Source organism: Mustela nivalis, assembly GCF_964662115.1.
Source record: "Mustela nivalis genome assembly, chromosome: 1".
Classification (NCBI taxonomy): Eukaryota; Metazoa; Chordata; class Mammalia; order Carnivora; family Mustelidae; genus Mustela; species Mustela nivalis.
The window spans coordinates 163,180,502-163,206,445 of NC_139020.1; the positions used below are offsets into that span (position 1 = coordinate 163,180,502).

At 47.5% G+C, this 25,944-nt stretch overlaps 2 protein-coding genes across 14 annotated transcripts; both read left to right on the forward strand.

The window, feature by feature from the left end:
• The first annotated feature begins 102 nt into the window (after positions 1-102).
• On the forward strand, positions 103-18,772 carry EFCAB12 (EF-hand calcium binding domain 12). 8 transcript variants are annotated; one of them, XM_082748464.1, is made up of 10 exons: positions 331-502; positions 3,223-3,331; positions 5,437-5,885; positions 7,988-8,170; positions 8,436-8,592; positions 10,970-11,163; positions 12,560-12,773; positions 15,825-15,984; positions 17,367-17,423; positions 18,245-18,772. In XM_082748464.1, exons 1-10 carry the CDS (start codon positions 455-457, stop codon positions 18,501-18,503), a joined length of 1,830 nt encoding a protein of 609 aa, XP_082604590.1. In that variant the 5' UTR covers positions 331-454; the 3' UTR covers positions 18,504-18,772. The 8 variants fall into 8 exon arrangements, with proteins under 8 accessions (XP_082604592.1, XP_082604594.1, XP_082604590.1 ...); XM_082748465.1 differs by having other exon boundaries at positions 363-502; positions 7,991-8,170; XM_082748467.1 differs by having other exon boundaries at positions 454-473.
• RPL32 (ribosomal protein L32) lies at positions 18,389-25,336 on the forward strand. 6 transcript variants are annotated; one of them, XM_082748585.1, is made up of 5 exons: positions 18,389-18,951; positions 20,326-20,454; positions 21,765-21,865; positions 22,498-22,679; positions 25,141-25,336. In XM_082748585.1, exons 3-5 carry the CDS (start codon positions 21,770-21,772, stop codon positions 25,268-25,270), a joined length of 408 nt encoding a protein of 135 aa, XP_082604711.1. In that variant the 5' UTR covers positions 18,389-18,951; positions 20,326-20,454; positions 21,765-21,769; the 3' UTR covers positions 25,271-25,336. The 6 variants fall into 6 exon arrangements, with proteins under 6 accessions (XP_082604711.1, XP_082604710.1, XP_082604713.1 ...); XM_082748584.1 differs by lacking the exon at positions 18,389-18,951 and adding an exon at positions 20,120-20,211; XM_082748587.1 differs by lacking the exon at positions 18,389-18,951 and having other exon boundaries at positions 20,385-20,454; positions 21,714-21,865.
• The last annotated feature ends 608 nt before the right edge of the window (positions 25,337-25,944 follow it).

The following is a 25,944-nucleotide window of genomic DNA, read 5'->3' on the forward strand; positions in this document are numbered from 1 at the left end:
TTGGCTCAAGATCCTACTGCTTTCGGGAAAAACACGGGTTTATTACTCGAGGTTCAGGGGCCACTGGGCCATACTAAGAAACCCTGTCTTTCGCCAACCCAGGAAATCTGCACGGCTGCGATTGCCTCTTAGAACCCACGAAAGGAGCAGCACTAGGCGTTGGGAGCGGGAGGGGGGCGTTTGGGAGAAGGAGGGCCGGGAGGGCCAGGAGAGCCCGCCCCCACAACCCTCTTGCTCCCGCGGACTTCCTTCGCGAGCGTGGCCGCGCTCAGCCAATCAGCGGAGGGCGTCTGTAGTCCTGGCAACAGTAGCTTCTAAGCTTGCTACTTCAGAGTCTCTTGCAAAATTTGGTATTCCTGTTTTTTGGTACTCCGACGCAAGCAAGAAAGCAAGCGCGTGCACACACGCATGCACACACACTCTTCAGCGTCCGCTTCTGACGCTGCGACCATGAATGACGATTCCTATGAAACGTATGAGACTCTGTTCCTGTCGGTGGTCGGTAAGCTCCCGGAAAGCGGTGCCATGCACATGCGTACAAGTAGGGTGAGGACAAGGACGGGGGGCGGGGGGGCAAATATCTCATTATGCCGTCCCCCCTCTGGGTGAGGGGTTGCCAGGGAGTCGGGGTCAGGTCAGGCACATTTCTCAGATTTCCATGCCCAAGCTGGAGGAGTGGGACAACTTGCCTTGGTCTGAAATCAGAGGTCCAATCTTTGAGCCTGGGAAAGACATCCACAGCCCTCTGGCTCGTCCTCTGCCCCATTTCTCCACTGGATATTAATGTATTGGGTACTGGAGAAGAAGCATGGAGAAAACTCAGTCCTCCTCCTTCTACCATAGCCTGCTGCAGCAAAGCCCTGCAACTTCAGAGGTGAAGGACAGGCAGATAAACAGATAATTACAGAAGAAAGGGTGGATGCCAGGCCAGGGGATGACACCCAGGAGTAAGAGTTCTGCTAAGTATAGAGGATGGGGAGGAACAGTTCCAAGGTTCTGGAAGATATATTTACACTGGGGTCTAAATTAAGGATACAAGGAGTTCTTCATGCCAAAGAGAGGTCAGAAGGGACAAGATCATGAAAGATCTTGTGAGCCAGGAAATGGAGAAACCACTGGGAATGACAGTGTTAGATTGGGAGCATTAGCAAATGCAGAGTGAACTGGCAGACTCAGAATGCTGGAAGCACAGATTGATAAGATCTGGGGCTGTCCAAAACATCCAGATCAAAGATACTGAGAGATGAGGGGGAGTAGCCAGGCTAGAGGGGTTAGAACACTTGGGGGGCTGATTGAATAAAGCATGGAAAGAACAATCCAAGATAATGGCCAGGTTGGTAGCTAGAGTGACCTGGAGATGGAGGTGCCTTTCACAGAAATCAGGAACCTAACAGAAACAGATTCAGTGGGGACAGTACATGGAGATCAGTGCAGTCTTCATTGGTTGAGTCTAAGATACTTGTAGGCCATCCAAGTGGAGATGCTTTAGGAGAAATTGTATGTAGAAAGTTGGAGGCAATTTCAAGTCATAAATATTGGCATGGATGTCCTCAGCATGCAGAAGGTCACAGAAACATAAGAGTAGAGGAGATTGGAAAACAAACAAACAAACAAGAAAGCCCAGTGTAGACCTGGAAGGCACCAATTTTAAGGGGTGGGCAGGAAGAGAGGGGCCAAACAGCACCTAACTTGAGAGGTAGGATGGAACTTAGAGACTTGAATCAGCCAAGACAAACAATTTCAAGAGAGTTGAATTGTCTCCAGATTCCTGAAAGGCTGTCACACTAAAGAGGGAACAAATGCATTTTCTGGTGCATCAATGGGGAGGACTAGGACCAAGGGATAGAAATTCCAGGGAAATGAAATCTGGGTCAATATAAGAAAGTCTTTTCTAGCAATCCGAATTAGGCATCCATAAGGCGAAGTAGAGAACTCCCTGTCGCCAGAGGTGTATACAGAGCAGAGGTAAAATCTGACAGGGTCATTGCAGAAAGAGTTCCCTGACCTGGGAAGGCAATGGGACTAGCGAGCCTCTGAAAGCAGTCCTCACAATCCCTTGGGGACATTTTCACACAGTCTCTACCCACAACTATGCAGTGACCTCTTTTATTATAAGAGCCCACCTCACTTTCTTATAAATGGACACAGGACCCCAAAGATCACTAGAATGGAAGCTCCATGGTGTCGTGGGCATGTGATCTTTGATAGGGTAGTCAGGGTGACTTTGGGGGCGGTGCACTTGGGCTGAGAACTATATGATGAAAAGGACTCAGCCAGGGGAGATCTTGGGGAATCCCATGCCCTTCAGAGGGCACAATAAATGCCAAAACCAAGTTGGGACAGAGCTAGGAGAGTTGGACAAACAGAAAGCAGACCTGTGCAGCTGGAGCAAACTGAGCAAGGGAGAGAGAAGTGGGGGGAGAAGCAGATACAGGGCCCAGGTAAGAGCAGCGGTGTAGATCATTGCAAGAGGGGCCGGTTTATTCTAGAGGCACTGAGAAGCCATTTCAGTGAAGCCATTGAAGGACTTCAAGGGGGAGTGACTCGTGACTCTTCTGGCTAAGAGAAGATCATGGATTTGGAGTCTAGGGAGGGCACAAGTGGCAGTGGCAAGGCCAGAGAGGAGCGTATTTTGATTATGTTCCCATGGTCAACATGGTAAAGTTTAAACCCCTTAATCTGCATTCAACATGATTCCAACTTCATTTCCCACTAACCTCCTTCACACATATGTGCTTCCAACTTGTGGAACTACAGTAACCCTTAAATCTCCAAATTTCACCCCTAACCTTTCCCAATGCTAGCCCCTCCACCCCTTGAAATCTGACTCCTTCTTGAAGGCACATGTCGATGCCTCCTCCTTCATGATCACTTCCCGGGTTTCTCCATCAGCATTTCTCCCCCAACTGAGAGCATCTTGTTACCCCTCCAGTTAACCCACCTTGTTCCATGCCAGCGCTCTGTGGTCAGGCACCCAGCCTCATTTGGATCTGCACGTGGCCATGCCAAGTACTGGATGATTCTCAGCAAATAGTGGTTTGATGAATGGTTACAGTCTCAGCTGTACCCAGCATCTTGTCCTCAAAGAAATGATAAAGGGGTTGTTAAGAAGTGCTCACTTCTGTCCATATTGATGTATAATCATTATTTTCTGACCCGAAACACACACATGGGCACTGTAAGGAGACTTAACAAATGTCCTGAATGTTCACTTTGTGCCAGGCTGGGGAACAGGGATACATGGGCTCTAGGACACAGCCCTTAACATTGCAAAACTCACAGGCCATTGGGAGAGAAAGACTCAGAAAGCAGCTTCATCCAGAAAAATATGGTAAATGCTATGATGGGGATGGGCATGGGCACTGTGGGAACCCAGAGTGGACATGAGGGTGGTGGTTGAGGGATGGGAAGGTTTCAGGGGATGGTGATGCCTAACCTAAGTCTTGAAGAGTATTCCAGAGAGGAAAGAGTATGTGGCTGGGGCAAAGGAACCAAGGAATGGTAGCTCAGTTTGGGGGTACAAATACTGGGGAAGGCCAGAAGGAACAAGAGAAGAAGCCCATTATAGAATTGGCAAAGGTGGGTAGTTTCAGTGGGGCCAGGTTAAGGAGATTGAATTTTATTTTGGAGGCAATGAAAGGGATTTAAAACAAGGGAGTTTGGGTTTTCAAAGGAAAATATGGTGACAGTGTTTTTAATAATAATGTTATATCCCTTCTGAATTTTAAAACATATCTGTTATTCATTTGATCTGTCCCAGCTCTGCTACTAATCAACTGTGTGAACTTGGGCCTCTTGGGACCTTTGTGCCCCTATCTGTAAAATGGTATAATCATAGAGCTGGCTTATTGGGTCTGTCCATTTGACATCCACTCATTCACCAAACAATTACTGAGCTCCCTCTGTATGTTGGCATGTGGAGGTGCGGGGACTCCAGCAGGGAGAGATGAGGTCCCAGTCTATAGTCTATTGAAAAAATAAACATCAACCAAGTAATTACACCAGAGATTTCAAACACAAATGTCTACCTGAAGCATACACTTAATAAGTGAACTGATGTGCATGTGAGACTATAGAGAATGGTGGGGACTATGGCAACCCGGAGAGGGCATGCCCCAGTGTAAAGTAACTCAAGTTGGAAAATTTTAAGGAGTATGTCAAACAAAACAGGTCTCATTCAACATGAAGTGGTCCAAAGGAAAAGTATAGGTTATATTACACAGAGATAATATGAGGATATAACAGAGCTTGGGAGCTGTACAGGTAACATGTGGCCTGAGGATGAGGAGTGAGGAGGGGATGGGTAGGGAAGGGAACATTTCTGGCAGATGAACACCCTTGTTGGATGTTGGATGTTGGATGCTTAGAACATTCAGGGATCATTGAGAGAGGTCAAAGCATTTGGGTTATACTAAGGAAAGACAGGCAAGCGATGAGGCAGAAAAGGCTGGCAGAGGAGGATCATGGAACTTTGAAAGTCGTGGAAGGGTTTCAAAATAGGTGAAGGGCGAGTATATAAAAATAACTGTGTACTTAGTATAAACAAAACACTTCTAAAATGGACTGATTCTAACCATCTCCATCACTCAGTAAAGTAGGTACCCTCTTTTTCTCCATTGTGCACATGAAGAATTGAGATAGAGATGCTAAGTAACTTGTCCAAGATCATGCAGCCATGAAGCAACAGAGCCAGAACACGGCTGGAGTATTCTGGCTCCAAAGCCTCTGCTCAGATGATCAGACCAAATCAGAATGGCATTTTTATTTTTTTTTTAAGATTTTATTTATTTACTTATTCAAGAAAGAGTGCATGCACGAACAGGGCGAGGGGCAGAGGGAAAGGGAGATGCAGACTCCCCGCTGAGCATGGAGCCTGACACAGACCCCAAGATCATGACCTGAGCTGAAGGCAGATGCTTAAATGACAGAGCCACCCAAGAGCCCCCAGAATGCCATCGTTCTGGAGGCACATGGGTGGCTCAGTTGGGTAAGCGACCAACTCTTGATTTTGGCTTAGGCCGTGACCTCAGGGTTGTGAGATTGAGCCCCATGTGGGGCTACTCACTGGGTGTAGAGCCTGTATAAGATTCTCTCTCTCCCTCTCCATCTGCCCCTCCCCTTGCTTGTTCTCTCTCTCTCTCTCTCTCTCTCTCAAATAAATAAATAAATCTTTTTTTTTTTTAAAGATCATTCTGATTACTGGTAAGGAGTGCTGGGGTGGGGAAGAGTAAGATTAAGTAAGAAAAAGCATATAAAGCTTTTAGCATTGTGCCTGCTTTCAGAAGTACACAATTATTATGATAGCAAAGCAATGATAAAGCCAGACCTGGAACCCAGATGCCCTATCAATCAGCCTGTTGCTGTAGCATTTTTCTTCCCTGACTCTGTTAATCCTCTTCCTGAAAGAAACTCACCTCCTAACACTCTTCCCCCAAGGGCTCTGCCAGTCTAAGACCTCAGATGATGATGAAACCTCCAGCAAGGACCCCATCTTCAATCCTGAACCAGTCATTGCCCACTGCTTCAAGCAGTTCAAGCAGAAGGCTTTCCACCAGCCTCAGAGCCGCCGGCGGATCATCACTTTGCCTCAAAACGAGGATCCAATACCCATCAATCTCACGGCCCAATCCCAGACTCCCCCACAGCCAATATCCAGCTTCAAAGTCCTGGGAGCCGGGGATATCCTGGGGCAGCCAGACGATGCAAAGACCTGGCTCAGCCAGAGACTGAAGCTTCGGCAGAACCTGGAGTCATTCGGCGACACAGAGAAGTGGCTGCAGAACAAGCCTTGCCTCACCCCTTCAGAGGCCAAGGTCTTAAACATGATCCGAAAGGAGCATGAAGCCCATTTGCTGGCCTGTCTGACTCCTACCAGAGCCACCAAGGTGAGCCGCCCCACTTGATGATGAAGAGACTGAAGGTGTTAGGGGCATACTGTCATTTCATTCCCTGTGGTTAGGCAGAATAGGGGGTGTCCCCCCATCAAAGAGGGACAGAGAATTCCCAAAAGGGGGGTGTATTGGGGACAGAACAAGGAGGAGGGCTGTGATGCCTCTTATGACCTCATCTCGGGAGATCACAGTTTCAAGAGAATCACATGATCATTTTCACCATATTCTATCTGGCAGAAGCAAGTCATTAGGGCTGTTCACACTCGATGGGAGGGGAACCAGGCTCCATCTCAGAAGGGAGGAGTGGAAGAATTTGTAACCGTATTTTAAAACCACCTGAGGAGGGATAATTCCTGGTATTCCATCTATGGGACATTTTAAAATACTCATTGTTCATTCATTCATTCATGGTCACATATTTGTTGAGGGTTGATGCGTGCCAGGCAAGTGCTCCTAGTGCCGCTGTGAGGATCAGAGCTGCGAGCCTGGAAGAAAAAATGAGGAACTCCCTTTTATAAATATAGAACTAGAAGCTCAACGAGGCCAGTCAATCGTCCAAGCTTATAGAAGTAGTCAATGGAAATCTTTTTTTTTTTTTTTAAGATTTTATTTATTTGACAGACAGAGATCACAAGTAGGCAGAGAAGTAGGCAGAGAGAGATGAGGAAGCAGGCTCCCTGCTGAGCAGAGAGCCCGATGCAGGGCTCGATGCAGGGCTCGATCCCAGGACCCTGGGATCATGACTTGAGCCAAAGGCAGAGGCTTTAACTCACTGAGCCACCCAGGTGCCCCAGTGAGTGGGAGTCAGTATCAAAGCCCTCATCCCCCAATGCTTGGTGTCTGTGACATTCCCTTGTAATGCAAACACTTGAAATTTCTCCCAGGTGAGGTTAAGTTGGGGTAAAAGGTCAGATAACTTAAACCTAGCTGGGCTACTTCCTAGCTCTATGATCTGGGCTTCAGTTTTCCAATCTATTAAATGTGGATAACCATTGTACCTACTTTCTAGGGTTGCTGTGACATCTAAATGGATGAATTTATATCAGGTGCCTTGGACAGTGCCGGCCACAGAGCAAGCACTCAATATTATGTCTGTCCTTTTGATTGCCGTCTCACTGATATCAGAGTCAGTCCTTGGTATAATCAGAGTCCAAACCCAAATTTCCTAGGTCTCACACACCCTTCCTGACAGCAGCACGGTGCTATGAATAAGCCCTAGACTTGGGTTAGAAACCCAGCTCTACTGCTCAAGAGTCGTGTGAACCTGGATGAGCCAACTTCACTTCACTGAACCTGTTTTCTCATTTGTAAAAAGGGAAAGTCATACCTAATACCTAATTTACAGCATCATTTAGTCATTCAGCAAGCAATGACTGCCTGTCTGCTTGGGGCTGGAGGATTTTTCAGTAGGGGGACGGGAGGTAAGGGTATATAGCTTAATAGGACATGGTCTTCCTTCAAGATGTTCAGATATTAATGGGGGAGGAAGACACATCAGATCGATGACTACAGTTTGCTGTAGACCATTAATAGAGGTGGGTCCCAAATGCAGAGAAACTATAAACCAGGGAACAGAAAGGCCCTTTGTAAACTGTCAGGTGCTGCACCAAGGTGAGGGGTATTATTCTGAAATATTCCCCATAACCTGGAATTAGAGGAAAAGTAAGATTTGGACAGGTAGAGAAAGGAGGAAAGGTATTCTGGTCAGGAGGCCCAGCAGGAGCAAAGACTGGGAGGTAGGAGGATTAGAGCCTTGTCTGGCTCTGGGTGGGAGCATGTGTCTGGGGGCACTGAGAGTCCAGTGGGATTATACTCCTGACTTGTCTGACAGGAGAAATGGGGTAAGAACGAAATGTTAGTTCTCATAATATCCAGACCTCTTGTTTCCGATGGGAAAATTGAGGTCCCAAGATGAAAAGAATCTATAGCGACAGGCAGTTGCCCCGAGTCCAGTGCCCCTTTTACTCCATCCTGTTGTCTGTCTAGAGCTGCTCGGCCACTTGCTCTCCCTGTTCTTTCTAACTCTTAGAATCACACTCCAGTAGCCTGTCTCCCCTGAATTCTCCCCCTCTACCCCACTCTCTTACCTTTCGCAGAAGAGCCCCCGGCCTTCCCGCCGACCTGTGCCCCAGCTCCGACTGCCCAAGCCTTCTGCCTTGACCACCTTGTACTCGTACCTGCGCAGCCGCAAGATGAAGATCCTGGAGATATTCGGCAAGGTGGACTGGGGTGAGAACCAGAGGATCTCTAGGGAGGAGTTCATGGCAGCTCTGAAGGCAGTAAGTGCCTCCTGTCCTCCCTCCGGGCTGGCCTGAGTGGGGAAGATGTCCATGCTCCCTGCCCCCACTTCTGCCTGCATCCAGGTCCTGGCAACTGAAAAGTAGACGCAGGGGACTCACGCCTTGGGCATGAGCTGGGAGTGGTGGTGGATGAAACCAGAAACTAGACAAGAGAGGTGGGGCCAGGCTGCTATGGCTTTGGCCATACTGGCTGGATGTTTGGAGTGGAGCCCACCCACTTTGGTGGCTTCTCTTCCCTCCTCAGGTTGGAGTCCCTCTGAAAAACCAGGAGATGGAGGATGTTGTGATCTATCTCAGCTCTCTGGGAAAGTGCAACAACATTACCACGGATATCCTAGCCAACACCTACAAGCAGTGGTCTTTGGTTGAGCAGAGAAGCACCCTGTCGACTGGGAGGGAGTGTACGTATCCACCCCCCAACCCCATGTCTCCACTTCCCATCCTGGGAACAATCAGGGTGGAGGCAGCCTTGGCTTACTTTCTGAGTGTATTCTCCAACTTTGGCTTACCAGGGTGGGCCAAGCTTCTAGAATCCCCAGGTGCAACAATCAACTAAAGAGTAGATATTCTCATGAGTGCCCAGCTACCATATCCATTCAAAGATCTTGAGGCCCAGCCCTTATCATTAAGGGAGGATTTCCAAAGGTAGTTTCAGCCCTCCAATGCTTACCTGATAGATTGATATCAGACCCAAACAGAAGACCTTTCCACTTGTATGTGGGCCCAAGGCCTTCTTACTATTAATCTATATTTTACTGATAAAAAGTTAACTAAAATTCAACCCCCCCAAAAACCCACTAAAATTCAGAAACCAGAATTAGCACATGTTTAGAGTTTACTGGAAAATCTATTTTGATATTCTGCTATCAGAGATATTAGCAGGGTTGCTATGAACAGTTGTATGAGTTGTGCACAGCTCAAGTTCCATTTGCTAGGTCATGTGCTTGTGGAACCACTTCTGTCCAAATATAGGACAGAGGCAAATTAGAAATGGACCAGCCATGGCACTGGCTATGAATTTAATCTATAACACAAGGGTACATCATGGTTCTTTAGAGCTTAGTGCCACTGTTGGTGCAAAAAAAATTTAAATTGAACAACTACAGGTAAAATTAAAGGTCTCCTTTTAACCTCCACCCATCTTTCCAGAGCCCTCCCCAAATGTAATCAAATATAACATATAATAACTATAACAACAATATAACAAATCCCCAAATATAACATCTTTCTTTTTCTGAATCAAATAAATCTTGCTTTTGGCCCCACCCACCAGGCTGGAAGGAGTTTCATTTCAGATGTTGATGTGGGGTGTTCCTCACACTCTCTGGGGACACAGGAGAGCCCTGGGGGAGGGGAGGGAAGAGGTTTCTTCTTCCAGAGTCCCAGGGAATCTGAGCACCCTCCAGGCACCTCCTGCTCATGTCACCACCACCAACCCCAGTGATAATCTCCAGCACCCTTCATGTCCAGCATGTGCTCAGGACTGCCTCAAGTCAGGCTTGCTTCCCCATCCATGCTCTGTTGACTTTTCATTATAAATTACCAAAGCTCGCCCTTATTCATGTGGTTTGCTATGAGCCATTTAGTGAATGACCACAGTACTCATAATGCATGTTTGTAGCAAATGTATTTGGGGCCTGTTATTTCCCAATAAATAGACTTGAAGTCAAGAGCAGGTATTTGCTTGAATGGTGCCATCTCAGTGTCATCATGGAGCCCTTTCTCCTGGACAGCATCAATGGGCAGGGTAAGCAGACTTGGGTATCAGTTGCTTTGCCTAGAGGGGCAGCAGCGTCAAGACTCTGGGTGCCCAGCTCAGAAAGGGAAGGCGGTAGCATCTGGGAGCACCTTCTATGGGCTGGGTCGTTTTACCCACAGCAGCAGCTCAGATAACCCTCCAAGTCCCTGGAGGTCAGAGCTGCATTTCACACTCAGTGAGGAGAAAGCTGAAGCTCAGCCACCAGTCTGTAGTCTGGAAACTAGAGGATGGCTGGACCATGATTTCATGTCATCCCAGGACAGTGGAGCCCTGAGCTAGGGCAGGGGCAATGGGAGGCTTTCATCCATCCATATCTGTGTTGAGCACCTATTATGTGCCAGGCACCCTTCAAAAACACCAGGAACTGGGAACACAGGAATAAAGAAGCCAATGAGCTTCCATGTAGCAGGTTAGCCAAGATGATGTCTAGTCGTGATTAATGCTTTGAAGACAACAGGACAGAGTGAGGAAGTGGTGGTCAGAGGAGGCCTCTTTACAAAGCAGCTCTGGGGCTGACACTTGAGTGAGTAAAGAGGAACCAGTCTGGTGGAGCGCATCCTAGGCAGTTGGAGCTACAAAGGCAAAGGCCCTGACTTGGGAAAGTTTTCAGGGGACAGAAAGCCATTGGGATGGCTTGGGGGAGTGAGGGAGGGGTAATGTTTAGAAGATGGGTTGGGTGGATGCTGAGCTGAGGCCAGATCCTGTAGAACCTTGCAGACCAGGAAGAGGATTCTGGGCTTTAGTCCGAGTGCTGTGGAAAGCCATCAGGGGAATGAGGTGATTATATTTTGTAAAGGTCCTATTTGTTGTTTGATGGAAACAGGATGGTAGAGGATGGGAGGGGTAATAGGAAGGCTGGGACTGTAGTGCACAAGGGATGCCATTGTGGAAACAGAGATGGCACAAACGGGCCACGTGGGAAGTGAGCAGAGGGGTGGCCCACACCTGCTTGGTCCCATCAGTTAACCACTCAATGGATTCCTTAGGTGGGCCTCATCACAGTTTGTCCGTCCTTTCAGATTATAGATCCACCAAGCACAGAGGTTCCCTCCAGAGTGCATCCAAGAACCAGGTGGATTTGGCCCCACAGCCTTGCAAGATGGACCTGCTGACTGTGCCCCTGGTTGACACCCACATGGAGGCACGGCCCATGACTCTGGAGGAGATGGAGGACGTTGGCAAGCGGTACCGTGAAAGGAAGCGGCAGCACAAGGTACCCAGGCCAACAGGAGGGGCATGGGGCTAGGTGCCTAGACAGGCTCGGGTTCAAGTTCACTGCACCTTCAGGCTGCAGAACTCCAGGGAACAGACTTCTTCATCTGATAATGAGAACAACACTACCTCACAAAGTTTCTCCAAAGAAGAAATGAGATAATGTTTCTGAGAGTATGGAGTGCCCCTCCTCCCATTCCTTAACTGTGACTTTGCATCCTGAGACCAGGTCTGAGGGCTGCATCTCCATCACAGCTGGAATCCAAGTGCCCAGTACAGGGCCTGCCACTGTGTGGGCACTCCAGAAACACATGACCAGTGAAAGAAGAATGGAGGGCGTGAATGAATTCATCCAACAAATATTTATTGAGAGACGGCAATGTGCCAGGCACTCTTTTAGCAGAGAACAAACCAACCCCTACCGCCAGGGAGGCAGACAATATTAGCATTATACTATATATAAATACATATTTTATTATATATAATAAATATAATATAAAGATATATTATAATATTATGATATTATTATACTCTGTTAAATTAATTATATAAGTATATAAAATATATTAATATATTCTATTTATTATATATATATAATAAAATGTTAAGCACTATAAGTGCTATATCAGTTAAGATCTGATTCACTTCATGACAAGGAAACCCCAACATATTTGAGCAGGATCAGCAAACTTTGTAAAGAGCCAGGCAAGGCTGTTTTAGACTTCTGGGGCTCTATAGTTTCTGTGGCCACTATTACCCAAGAGCAGCCACAGACTGCAGCCATGAAACAAATGAGTGCCTCTGTGTTCCAAGAAAACCGTTTTTATAAAAACAGATGCTGAGCCAGATGTGGCCTGTGGGCTGTACTTTGCTGATCCTGGTGTTAGATGCTGCAAAAATATAGTTGTTGTTGTTTTTTAAATTTCCTTGTAAATAAATAAGAAGGCCAGACATGGCTCGGCATTCCGCAGGCTTCTTTGGCTTTGCTCTGCTATTCTTAACACTGTGGTTCAACCTCAAAAGCACAGATATCTGCGCCTAATTTAAATCCTGGTGCAGCCAAGCCTGCGGATGCCTTGTTTCACCAAGGCACTGACGTCGCACCCTACTGTACCTATGACATAATGACATGCAGCTCCACATACAGGGCTGTTCACACTCACACAGCACTGCTGGCCTTGAGCTTAGCCATTCAAGTGCTCTTGGGGGTGACCTTGACTATGTGTCATTTTTCTCCCAAGGTAATGACTTGAGAGTCTGAACTTGGGTCCCTCCCTGTACTCTTTGCCATTTCCCTTCATGGGAGAGATGGAGATGAGGCGCCACATCTGCCTTCTGGCCAGGAAGGCAAAGAGAAGCTGCAGAAAAGTGGGTGCCAACCTCCATTCTCTTTGCAGCTCAAGATCCCCTCCATCCAGTACCTGGAGCGGTGCCGCCTGGTGCGCAGTGGGAATAAGCACTTTGATGAGCACTGTCTCCCGTCCACCCTGCACGGGGAGATGAGGGAGCTCGTCGACATGTCCCGCAGGGACAACTTTCTGGTCTACCTGCAGTGCCACAAGCTCTGTGAGTACTACGGCCTCCCGCTGACGGAGGACATCCTCATGAAAGGTAAGGGTTTTGGGGGCTGGCCCTTGGGAGGTTGCCAAGAGGGCCCAGGACCTGGGTGCAGGTGGCATTCACCTGTGGTTTGTCCTTCCCCGGCTGACATATACCCAGTTAAACTGCTGTGACCTGTGGTGGGGGTATGGAAGGGGGAGGGGGAGGGGAGGAACAGTCCAGTCTGTTTTCCAGTTAGGTAGGATTTCTAGAATCCTGGAGGTGCCCAGGCTCCACAGACACAGAGGTCTGGTTTCCCCCAATGGAGCTGCTAGGCATTCTAGAACAGGAGTTCAGGGTGAGGGAGCCCTGAAGTTGAGCAGAAAGGAACAGTGCCATTTTCAAAGAGGGAGATATGATAGAAGTGATAACCACTATGATTGTACTGGGCTTTTCCAAAACCACTTCCTAGGTCAGGTCTGTTTCTCGGTTCTTCTGCAACACGGAGGTAGGAATACACAAGGGGGCAAGTTCTGCTGAGGCCCTTTGCTCTCTGCTCAGACCACAGGACTGGGCCCTGAGATTTCCACACTGGCCTCACCCTCTGTTTGAGGGAGAATTGTGTTTCCATATATCCAAGCAGACCTAAACCCTCCACACCTCTGGGTAAAGCATGCGCTTCTGGGAGACGGGGATGGGAAGTGCCCCATAAGCCCTCAATGATCACCCTGTGATGTTGCTGTCCCAAATCTGTGAATTTATAAATTTAACGGGAAGGTCCCACTTCAGGCCTTAAAAGCATGAAAGAGTAAGTTGCTCTTGAGGGCAGAGGTTTCCCAAGTGGCCAGGAAGGAACCATGGCCAAACTGGGTAGTGTGGCTTTCAGAGAAAGGGGCACACGGACAGGCGTGTGACTTCCCTGAGAATAAGTTAGCCGTCACAACTGACTATTTCCATCTTTTTCCCAAGAGAGAGGGAAGCAAGTGCACATTGTACAGGGCCCTAGGTCTTGTATTAATTTGCTCAGGCTGCCACAATAAAATACCACAGACTGGGCTGAACAACAGAAATTTGTTTTCTTACACTTCTGGAGGCTAGAAGTGCAAGATCAAGATGCAGAAGGGCTAGTTTCTTCTGAGGCCTCTCTCCTGGGCTCACAGAATGGCCACTTTCTCGCTACCTCTTCACATGGTTTCCCCTCTGAGCACTCACGCCCCTAGTGCATCTCTTGTGTCCAGATCTCCTTTTACAAGGACACCGGTCCAATCAGATTTGAGCCCAGGCTCATCTGCCTGATCTCCTCTTAAAAGATCCTCTATCCAAGTACAAATTCTGAGGTTTCAGGGGGTTAGAGCTTCAGTATATGAATTTGGCCTTGGGGTGGGAGTTGGGGGGGACACAATTCAGCTTATAACAGGTTTGTACAAAAGTGTTTGGCCAAAAGCCTCCAGAAACACGGGCAAACCAACCTGAGGTGTCGTTGTATCCTGGGTGCACTGCACCCCCTCACTTGGGCGGCCAATTGCTGCCCCCCTGGGCTGGGAGGGCAGAGACAGGAAATCCTGGACGCATCATCCTTCCTTCCTTCTTCCTCAGGGAGACTCGTCTTCCCTGATAGTGTACATTTCCTGGTCTTGGCTAGTGGTGGAGGGGCAGCTAACTGTCTTCTGAACGCAGGCAGGCTTGCCACGCCTGCACCTGGGGCTGCCCTGCGGGCCAGGTCTTTCCTTGGGATGTGCCTCCTTTGTCCCCTCGGAACACTGAACCACTACTGATCGCCTCCACCACTAGCTTTTGCTAGCTCCTGGACCTGTCCACCTCACCAGCTGGAAGGGTCTCACACTCATGGGCACACGGGAGCATGGGGGGCGAGGGAGGCGGCTTCCTTTTGCTTCTGATTGTTCTAGATGGAAAAAAATTCTAGTCCACCTCTGACCAGCATCCTGGCCACTATCTATCGGCTGTCTCTATGACAGAGGCCTACTCTGCTGTGAGTAAAGAAACTCAAACATTGGGACTTCCGGGTCTGTGTTCTGGACTAGAGCTTGGTGGGCTCTGACTCCAGCCCTTAAACTCAAGGGCTAGAGTTCTACAACTCTGAGGCATTTCGCCTCTCCCCAGTGAATATGGCTTTATCATTTGTCCCCTGATTTTATAGATAATACTTGCTCACTTAAGCTTTCCTTGAAAACAGAAAGATAAAAATTTCCCCAGCAGGAGTTGACATCATTAATATTTTAGAGATTGTCCTTTCATAGACCTCTTTTTCTTTTCCATTTATACAAAATTATTTATGTAAATTATTTTTAAATTGTGTATATATTATATGTGTATATTATATGTATTACATAGATATATCTTTAAATGTGGTTTTAAAAAATCCTGTGTACTTTTCTAAAATGTTGATGCTGCATATCCTCCTTCCCTCTCCCCTCTTATCTGCACAGTCCCTGCCCAGCCCGCAGATAAACACCATTTATAACCTGGAATGTAACCTTCTATTACTTTTTTTAGAATATGAGTAAGTTATGTGTTGCCATCTTGGGACCAAGCACTGCTCAATGGCTGCAGGAAGACAGAACCCCTGGCCCAGTGTTTTTGTGCTCTGACTTCTTAGAGCAGTCTCCCAAGGATATCTGTGAGATTAATTCTGGGCAAGGAGAAAGCTGCCATCGACTAAGTCTCAGTTAACCTAGTGAAGTCTTGGGTGAATCTCCCCTCCTCCTTGTGGGTTCCTGACCAGCACAACCCCTGCAGAGTGCTCACTCCATCCTATTTGCACCCAGGCCTCGGGGCCATGGCTGAACTGGTTATGAACATGCTCCCTCATCTCTAGTCCAGAGAGCAGTGTTGTACCAGGCCCACTTCCTGACATTGCACTGTGCTTGTATGCCACATTGTCATTCAGGGAAGCCAGGGGAAGAGTCTAAGGGACCCTCTACACTTTTTTTGCAACTTGCTGTGAATCTACAGTCATTTAAACATAAAAATGTGCATGTATCTAAGAAAAAAATCTTTTCAAACAAAAATGTCTATTAAAAAAAAAAAGCCTCCCTCTGCCCCAGAGGCTCAGGGGAAGAGGGATCCTGAGCTGACAGGTCACATTTCTCTTGCTGCTTGCAGCCCTGCTGTACCCAGGAGACAAGATCATTTTCCAGAAGGACCAGGTGCGCCCGATCCGGCAGCCGGGAGGCTACTACTCAGACTTGAAGATCTTCAGTCCAAATCTGGCCCTGCTCAAGCTCCAGGGCTTCAGCGAGGCTCTGGCTAAGAAGGCTGACAAGTTGAGTGTCAGACCCCCTGTGTTTCCCTGCCATTTGCCTTCTGTCCTACTGCTGCTCCTTCAGTGCTGGGGATAGGATGGTGGCCTACCTAAGGTGTCATGGTGCACCAGTGCCTGTGTCCAAGCATGCCCAACATGTCCAACCCCACTGGTCACCAGGTGTCATCCCTGGCACATGTCTGAGGGCCGCAGCCTCCCTGCCTCACCCCCATACAGCTACTCTCCCAACCACATCCTACATGATCTCAAGCTTTCTGGGAAAGATTAAAAAGAGGGACTTCTTCAAGAAATGGGGAGGCTCCTTCACAAATCATGGGCGGGCCATCAGGGGCCCTACAGAGGACAGGTGTGGCAGTCCCTTCTTTGTCCTGCCTTCTCTGGCAAGAGGTAGGCTTGCAGCCCTTAGGAGGAGGAAAGAATTCTGCACTGGGGCCTGTCTCTGAGCCTCAGACCAACCTGAGTCCTCTCTAAGGAAATGTCCTTCTTTGGAAGGAGGGGACCTGTGGGCAGGTGATAAACCAGCATGTGTTGGAGACTGCAGACTGGAGAACGAGCAGTATCCCCGAGGCGGGATGGGGCTAATGTGGGATGGAGAAGGGCCTGCTCCCCACCAGGAACGGCCTACATTCTGGATCCCTGCCAGCGGCCCACTGGATGGTATGGCCAGAACGGATAGGATGCAAGAGGAAATTAGACACCCTACAGGTTAAGTGGGCAAGATGCTTCACTGTCTGAGCCACAGCTTTTCATCTGTTACATAAGCATTCCAGCTCCTGGGTGGCTGACTTCCATTTCTGCACCATGAACCTAAGGAGTGGGTGGGAACATGAGAAACAGACTCTTATCCATGCTTAAGTAGGCCATAGCCATAAAGGATAAAGAGAGGGCCCCAAGGGCAGGGACGGATATGTGTTTTATCTTGCTACCTGAAATGTGTTGTCAAGGTTTTGGAGGCCAGATGCAGGCCTGCTGGGAGAGAGTGCTGTCTGCGGTCGATTAGTGATGTCTGCCAAGTCTATGCTTGGGGAGTTAGTTTTCACCACACTTGTTCCAAAAGCTGGATTCAGCCTCAGCAGCATCTCTCAGCTACCTCGGGAGGTCTCTGTTCTGGGTAATAAGAAACATAAGGCTTTGCAAAGGGAAGTGGCCTGCCCAGAGTCACCCATGCAGCCAGGATGTGAGCCCAGGCCTGGCTGACCAAGCCCATTGTGGGTCCCACTGGAGCATGGAGGGAGAGAGGCTGGGTCCCACCTCAGGAAGAAGAAACTCTGCTTTTGGAGCTCTGGTTTGGACTTACTGACAGGCCCACCTCCGTGTACTGAGGCCCCATTAACTTGGATTTCCCCTCTCCTGACAAGAGACCTTTTTCTCTTATCCACTAGGAAAACACTGAAGAAAGTCAAGAAGATACACTTTAAGGAGTTTGAGGAGTTCACCAGGTCTGTAGCAATCATCCAACTCTGGAAGGGGATGGGTGGGAGGGAGGACCCGCCTCCCTTTGGAGGAGATACCTGAGAGCTGAGAAATGGTAAAACTGCTTAGGGTGCCAGGCAGACACTGCTGTGTTGTGTTCCATGTTTTAACTCATTTAAATCCTCTTAGCAACCCTATAAAGTGACTCTTGGCATACCCATTTTACAGAAGAGAAAACTGAGGTACAGAAAAATTAATGCACTTACTCAAAGCCACCCATCTATTAAGTGGTGAAGCAGGGATCTGAACACAGCAATGCTGGCTCCAGAGACTATGCTCTGAACCTCACAGGAAGATGGTGTACATTTAAGAATATGAATTTTAGGGGCGCCTGGTGACTCAGTCGTTAGGCATCTGCCTTCGGCTTGGGTATGATCCCAGGGTCCTAGGATAGAGCCCCGCATTGGGCTCCCTGCTTGGTGGGGAGCCTGCTTCTCCCTCTCCCACTCCCTCCTGCTTTTGTTTCCTCTCTTGCTGTCTCTCTCTCTCTGTCAAATAAAGAAATAAAAACTTAAAAAAAAAAAAGAATTTGGGTTTTAGAGACAGCAGATTGGGCATCAAGCCTGCACTCTGCCACTTGCTCACTGAGTGACTTTGAGGAAATGACTTATCCTCTCTAGGCCTTCAGATCCTCGTTGGTAAGGTAGACAGGGTAACAGAACCTAGCGCTTGGAGCCGAAGGGCTTAGCACAATGCTACACCTCCACTCTGGTCACAGTTGGCCTACTCTGCTGAGCAGAAGCTCAGGTAGTCTACCATGACACACTTCTGTCTTCTTTTTCTCCAGGAAGCTGCAAGTGAAGAGCCCCAGAGGTCGACAGCGAACTCACCCCAATTTCTTCTGGCCGGGGCACCTCCTGGACAAGCTGCAGCTCTACCTGCCCACTGTGGCTATGGACCGGAGCCTGGCACTCTTCAGTTGTGTCCAACCCCAGCCCCATGCCTACTCAGCCACCTACCACCCTGACCACTGGTGGCCCATTGGGAACATGAACTACATGACCTGTGGCTATTACGATGCCCCCAAAGTCTACTACATCAACTAGAGTGACCAAGGTGTTGTGGGATCCAGCCATCCTGGGACTGTGACCAGTGCCTCTGGCAACCTGGGGCCATAGTCACCGGGGAAGTCTCAAGAGCCAGATAAAAGAAGTCATTTCAGTGGAATGGCCTGGAACCAGCTCTAGCTAGAGCAAAAGCATCCAGTGTCTGAGAAGGCAGATGTAACCCAGGAAAGATGCACAGTTTCTGAGTATTTCCCTGTCTTGACCTCTGCCCTTTTGAAATAAACTAGGTTGGAGTTTTTTTCATATCACCTGTGATCCAGCTGATGTGACTTCCTGCTCAGGAGCTGCGGCCAGACGAGTGTTTGGAAAACTGATGTCCTGAGCCCCAGGGGACTATAGCAGGAATATTCCCTGGGATGGTTTCATGGCACCCCCAGTTTCTTGTCCCAGGATCTCAGTGCTCATGGGAAAGCAGCTGGCAGTGCAGGTATCCAGTGCCCTTCTCTGTGAAATACAGTGGCAACAGGTCTCTTATCCCGCAGAGTTGGAGCCATTTTGGTTACTGTTTCTCAAATCCCTTGGATCTTTCACAGTTGGAGGCATGGTCTCTGGTTCATTGATCCATTCGCTTGATTAGCCCACCTGACCCCATCAAGACCTTTTCCTTCACAGCACATAATGTTGGGTGCTGTTAGCACAGTGATTTCATGCTCTGCAACCCATCCGACTTCCCAGAGCCTGCAAGATAAGCAGGATCCATGAGATTTGCTGTAGTCATAGGCACAAAGGGGTTCCAGTCTCAGCCTTATCGCTTGCCAGCTGTGTGACCTCAGACAAGACATTTCACATTTCACTCTTCTAGGTCTCCTCAAACTCCCCTACCCTTTACAGTCAAAATCTTATGAAGGAGCTGTCAACCCTTTCTTCCCTTCTCACTTCTCATCCAATGAACAACACAATCCAGTGTAGCTTCAGTCCCTATCTGGACCCTGGAACTACTGTCAGGATCAGTGGAGTTACCTGGGTGGCTTAGTGGGTTAAGGGTCTGCTCTCCAATTAATCCGGTCATGGTCCCAGGGTTCTGGGATCCAGCCCTGCATCGGGCTCCCTGCTCAGCGGAGAGCCTACTTCTCCCTTTCCCACTGCCTGCTTATCCCCCACCCCAAACCCGCCACTTGCCCGCTCTCTATGTCAAATACATAAAATCTTAAAAAAAAAAAGATCAGTGATGACATCTGCATTGTGTTCAAATTGTGGAATCAAGGTGCAATTTTTTTTATCCTGAAATGTGATTTTTTAACAACAATATTAAAAACAAAATCTAAGTAAGACAAAACCAAGAACAATTTAACATTAAGCAGATTAACCTAATGATTAGAAGTGTGGATTTTGGAGTCGAATCCCCAAACTCCCCTTTCTACATATGTAAAATGGGGGAAATAAGAGAACTACCTCACAGAATTGTGGGAAGGAGAGTAAAACCCATCGAATGATAGCTGTTACAGTCTCATTGCTATATTACCCTATACATTCACGTGAGGGAATTAAGAAGTCTCTGTTTTGTTCCCTCTTGGCCACGAAGAGGCGCACTTAGCAGCAGAACAAACTCGGGCGGAAATAAAAAAAAAAAAACCCGGGTTCTTCTCCAGAGGAATGGCTTCAATTTCTGGCGGAAGTGTATGCCCCCCCCCACAGGTCTTATAAGCTCAGAAAGAATTCCAAATGTTCTATGTAGTCCCAACAGCAGGTATGAAAAATTGTCAGTACTACTCGCAGATATTAATATATAGGAAAACAAAGGTATCCCTCGACTTTTTTTTTCCAGTAGTATTTCTCTGACGAGTCTTTCTTTTCTTTGAAGGACGAAGAACCGGAAGTGCTCTTTTTCCCCCGGCCAGGACCGAGAGGTTAAGTCCCATCAGCCCTCGCGCGCCACCCTCCGCTCTCTTCTTCGGCGCTGCCTGCGGAGGTGGCAGCCATCTGTTACTGGGTGAGTTTTAATCGTTGTCCATCCGCATCTGTGCGGTCTTCATCTCTTTTTGTCGCTTCGTGGTGAGGAGGCTTACCCTTCCATGCAGTCGTCTTGGCGGGTTTTGTCCTTGTCAGTTGGCTGGTGTATGTACGGGAACAGGGAAGCGGCCCAGCCGATGATGGAAGTTCGCTTCCCAGGGCCACTTGCCCTTCAACGGAGGCTGCCTGTTGTCTCTCTCAGTGTTGCGGACAGCTTGTTTGAGCTCTGGGAGTGAAGGTCGCCCTCCGGGTCTAGCCTGAGGGAGCTTGTCGGAGCCGTGGAGCGACCAGAGGGTTCGGGTGTGATGACGAATACTCGAATCACTTTGGTCAGTGAAGTGTGCCCGCGTGTATCTTCTCTTTCCGCTGACGGACGCTCCTTCCTCTGCAGTTTTCTGGTTGGTCTTGGGGTTGCTGCTGCGGCCGGATCACCTCAGAAAACAGACCAGCCACCGTGAGCTGCGAGTCGATTAGTTCCGTTAACAAATGCTGATGGCGGGTCAGGCTCTCAGGGAATATAGAACCGCGTCCTGCGAGGAAATCGTGTTGCGGGTGGGGTGCGTTCGTTTATCGAACGCGACGTTCGCTGCGCACTTCACCAGGTGTTAAAGAGGCGGTGAGGAGACTAGAACAAAAAGTGTGCTGCAGGAGGAAAAAATGGGGTGACCGGGAAGTCCGCTTTGAGGAGGGTTATAAATTGAGACTCGGATGATCTCCAGGTAGAACGGAAGTTCAGAGGCCTAGAAACATGTTCTGAGTACATCGTGGTTTTGTAGGCCTGTGGTAAGGGAATTGAAGAGCAACAGTCCTCAGGGAAACACGGGTTTCTCTTCAGGTCTGCTTGCGTTCAGTCACTGCAGGCATTCAGTGTGCGGTATCCTTGCCATTTTACAGGTGAACTAAGACCCCGGTTCTTGTAGCCTGCCCAAGCTCTGCGTATCTAAAAGGAAATTGGACTGTCTACGGTTTGGGATACTAGAAGTGGGATTTGCTGCCCTGTGCAAGTTGAGAACATGTGGGGTCGATTTGTGTTAGATAAGCTGTTAGCATTCTTCCTTGGCTTTAGGGGGTGATGTGACCCTTGACCTCCCAGGATCGCGTCTGGAGAGTGGTTAGTATTCTGCCAGCTTCGGAGACGGGAGGGAAAGCAAGCCTGGCAGAGGTACCCATTCCATTCCCAGTTTGCTCAGTAGCTGGTGATTGGAAGACACTCTGCAACAACGTTCAACCCCTGTGCAGGAAAGCCTCCTTCCAGGACTGCTTGACGCCATCTCTGTCTCTTTCTTGAAGGCATCATGGCTGCCCTCAGACCTTTGGTGAAGCCCAAGATCGTTAAAAAGAGGACCAAGAAGTTCATCCGGCACCAGTCAGACCGATATGTCAAAATTAAGGTATATATCGTCCCGGGATGGAAGTACTTGTTGGGGTGGAGGAAGGAACTCCTAAATGGGCTTCTGGACTTCTGGCATCACCTGGTCCAAAGAGTACCTTTGGCAGATGAACAACTCTGGTTGGTGCTAGAGCTTTCCAGAAACTCAAGTCTCCCTGAGTATACCTTACTGGCACTCAGTCACTTCATTATAATATAAGTTGAAATTTAAATCGCCGGGGACACTGACTGTTTTGAGGTGTCTGGAGGCCTGAATCATTTTAGGTGGCCTCAAGACATTAGATTATCCTTATTTTTATGATGAGAAAACTTAACATCTTCAGTGCAGTGTTGAAACCCATGCTCTTCACTCTTCATCTTAACTTTATATATAGCCTCTTCACATTCTATCAGTATATAGTCTGCTTTTCCTTTGTTGAGTGTGAATGTGAGTCTATTCCTGGTAGTCAAATGCAGGAGCCCCCATTTTTTCCACCACTAAATATGAGTGTGTGTGTGTATAAAAAGGTGTAGTGAAATACTGTAACCCAGATAGCTACTGTTTGGCATATTTCCTTTTCATTGAGTCCTCTCTTTTTTCTCCAAAAGGAAAAGTTATTAGCAAAGACACTAACACTCCTGTGTTTATTTCAGCGCAACTGGCGGAAGCCAAGAGGCATTGACAATAGGGTGCGCAGAAGATTCAAGGGCCAGATCTTGATGCCCAACATTGGTTACGGAAGCAACAAGAAGACAAAGCACATGTTGCCCAGTGGCTTCAGGAAGTTCCTAGTGCACAACGTCAAGGAGCTTGAAGTGCTGCTGATGTGTAACAAGTGAGTTGGGTCCCACCTCTGGGTTAGATGTCAGAAGTCTGCATCTGTGAGCATTTTTGGTAGGGACTCTAGCATTTAGAAGAGTTGTATATTCTCTCAGGAGCTTAAAGAATGCTTTTTGGGGACTTCGAAGTATTTCCTTTGCTGGAGTAGGGTAAGGGAACTTACCTGAAAAGTGTAGAGACCTGAGATCTGGAAAGAGAAGGACTTTGCCCAATAATACAAACACTGGTATCCTTTTGGCAGTTCTTTGCAGAACATTGCTGTGTGTGGAGGTGGGGTGGGGGGATATCAGATACAGCCTCAGACCAAAGGGGCTCTTAGTGCTGTGGCCAGGGGTATCTTCCTTCAGAAGGCTATGGGGTTAGACGAGTTGCCTGATAAGGAGCTCTATTCTGAGATGGAGAAAAGAAGGAAGACTTGGCAGGCAGAGGATGACTTGCACAAAGTTGTAGAGATGCAAGAGTGCACGAAGGGTTCACAGCATTACATTCAAGTATTTTGAGAAAGTTAGACACTTTATGAGCGCCGTGTGAGAAAGACTGCTGAGGCCAAAATTAGTGCGGTGGGATGAGAAAACATTTCATCCAGGAAGTGATTTGGATGCTTTGAATCTGGTTTGGAGGGAATGGTGTTTCTTTGGTAAAGCAGAGGACTGTTTTCTTCCTTCCTGTTAAACAGAAGCTGAAAACCTGTTTTCTTAATTAGGATGTGGAGAGTGTGACTAACTATAGGACCTGTGTGTGCTTGCTTACAAAGATCTTTCATATGTAGTGATTGTAGGCACAAGTAATAGAAATAAACAAAACCATTATTCTCACTTTGGTTGAGTTTTCTAGGTTGGGAATTTAACTGGGTGTTGGGATACTGGAAATTTTCCTTTGAAAATCCTTGGGTGAACAGAGGAATTAGGGGTGGCTGCCCAAACCCCAATTAGGTGGATGGAAAATTGTGACATAAAGATGCAATTCCTTTTGTGTAGCAGAAATGCTGCAGTGCTGGTGTTGCTGGTTACCAAAAAGATACTCTTAAATAGCTTGGCAGTTTGTATCTGGAGCCATAGAAATATTTGAAATCTATGACCTTTAATCCACAAGTTCCATTTTTGGATACTTATCCCTAAATAAAAAGCATTTTGAAACATTTGAACAGTTGTTCAGTTTGAGTAGTTGAAAATACTATTTGTAAATGATGGGAGTATAAGCACTGGGTGGAATGTTACATGTGTATTTGAAATGATTGTCATGTGTCGGGAAAATACCTGGGCAGACAGAAGTATTTAAGATAATACATAGAGTGAGTGATTGGTTATTAAATACGCATGTGGATATGGACTTGAGGTATTTTTGGAAAAAGCTTAAAGTGTTGAAAAATATAATTGGAACATTTCAAAATACAGCTACTTTGAGTTTGAGTGGACTCCTTTATAGAAGATAATTCTTTGGGTTTGCTTGTCTCACACTTAAGCTATTTTGCTAGAATTCTTAAAAAGAATTTGTGTATGTTCATTGCCTGATTTAGTCACTGCTTATAGCTTTCTTTCTGTTTTTGCTGAAATTCCTCCGGGTAGAGCGGCGTCCTTTTTAAGATTTTTTATTTTGGGGGCTCCTGGCTGGCTCATTTGGTAGAGTGTGTGACTCTTGATCTCAGGGTCTCATGCTCTATTGAATGAGCCAGTCAGATGCCCCGAGAGTGTCTTTTCTTAATCTGCTCTTAATGGTTTCATAACTTGACTGAAATGTTCTCATTAGGCCAATTTGTTACCGAACTGGGGCCTGATGCAGCTGTGAGGAATGAGTAGATTAGAACAGTATCTGCCAGCCAGATACTCAGAAAATATTATTGCTGGGTGACTTCAGGCAATGTTACTTCTCAATTTGAATTTTGACTGCAGCAGTCAAACAAGTAAAATGTGAATGTCTAGGCCAGGAAACCCATGGCTTAATCAGACTGTTGGATTCTCCTCCTGCTCTGCAGAGAGTTTCAGAACTTAATGGGCAAGTCCAAGCTCCCTGAGACTGCCCTGTGTTGGGCAGATTGACTGTGAAAGGATTGGGGGAGAATGTTTGAACTTGGAATCTGGGACTGAGCCATCCTAGCCCTGTCCATTTCTAAGTATCTTACTTGGGAATTCACTTGCACCTTTAAGGGTCATGGTTTGTCTGTAAGAGGAGGCAATACCTGGATTACAAGGCTGCTTGTAAGGATTAAATGAGGGGACAGTGAGTACTTCTGTCACTATCAGTAAATACTTGAAGAGTCCTACTGCTGGTACCATGGAATTTAGGAAAGTCAGGATTTGGGACTGTGTGGGTTTTTTTCATCAACTTTGCCAGAGCCCTCATGGCTCTGTGCTATGGTTCTGGAGGTGATGTGACCAAAAACTGCTGCCCTCCCAGGGAAACTCCAGAGCATGTGTTCATCTGGCTTGCTCCGTACTCACTAACTGCTTCTCTTCCAGATCTTACTGTGCAGAGATTGCTCACAACGTCTCCTCCAAGAACCGCAAAGCTATTGTGGAAAGAGCAGCCCAGCTGGCAATCAGAGTCACCAATCCCAATGCCAGGCTGCGCAGTGAAGAAAATGAATAGACAGCTTGTTGTGCACGTCATATTTGTGTTAATAAAACCATAAAACTACCATCTGGCATTTCCCTCCTTGGTGTCTGCATGGAGATTATTCTTTTGCCCATTAATGCTCTGGAATCCTCCATTTGGAAGGGGTGTGTTTATAAGGATACTTCATTCTTCATAGGGCACAAGCCTCTGGTGCCCAGAGCAGCTTTATCAGTTGGGGCTGGGAGAGACTTGGGCTCAGACCAAGGAACATTCCAAGACTTTTGATTGAAGGACCTTGCAGCTCAGAGCAAGTAGTCATCCTTAGCCTCACTTTGTAAATTTGGATGATGGTCACTGTATGTAGTTCTTGTGAGGTAGCCTCTGAACAAAAACATGACAGGATGCAGCACAAATCCCTCTACGATTAGCCTTGGATGCCTGAAGATAACTTTCGGTCTCCCTTTTATAACCCTCCCCCAGCTTGCTGCTTCAGGTAACTTAACTGCAGTTTCTGAAGGCTGGGATTCTTAACATCATTGGGCCTCTTGATTGGTACTCAGGATTTAACAATCAAGTTGCCTTTTTGACCACAGCCCTAAAACTTTGGCCGCAAAAGCTAGAATTTATCTATGTGAATTATAGGCATACTTCTCGAGACCCTGTGGTTTGGTTTCAAACCAATGATGAAGCAAATCAAACGCATTTTT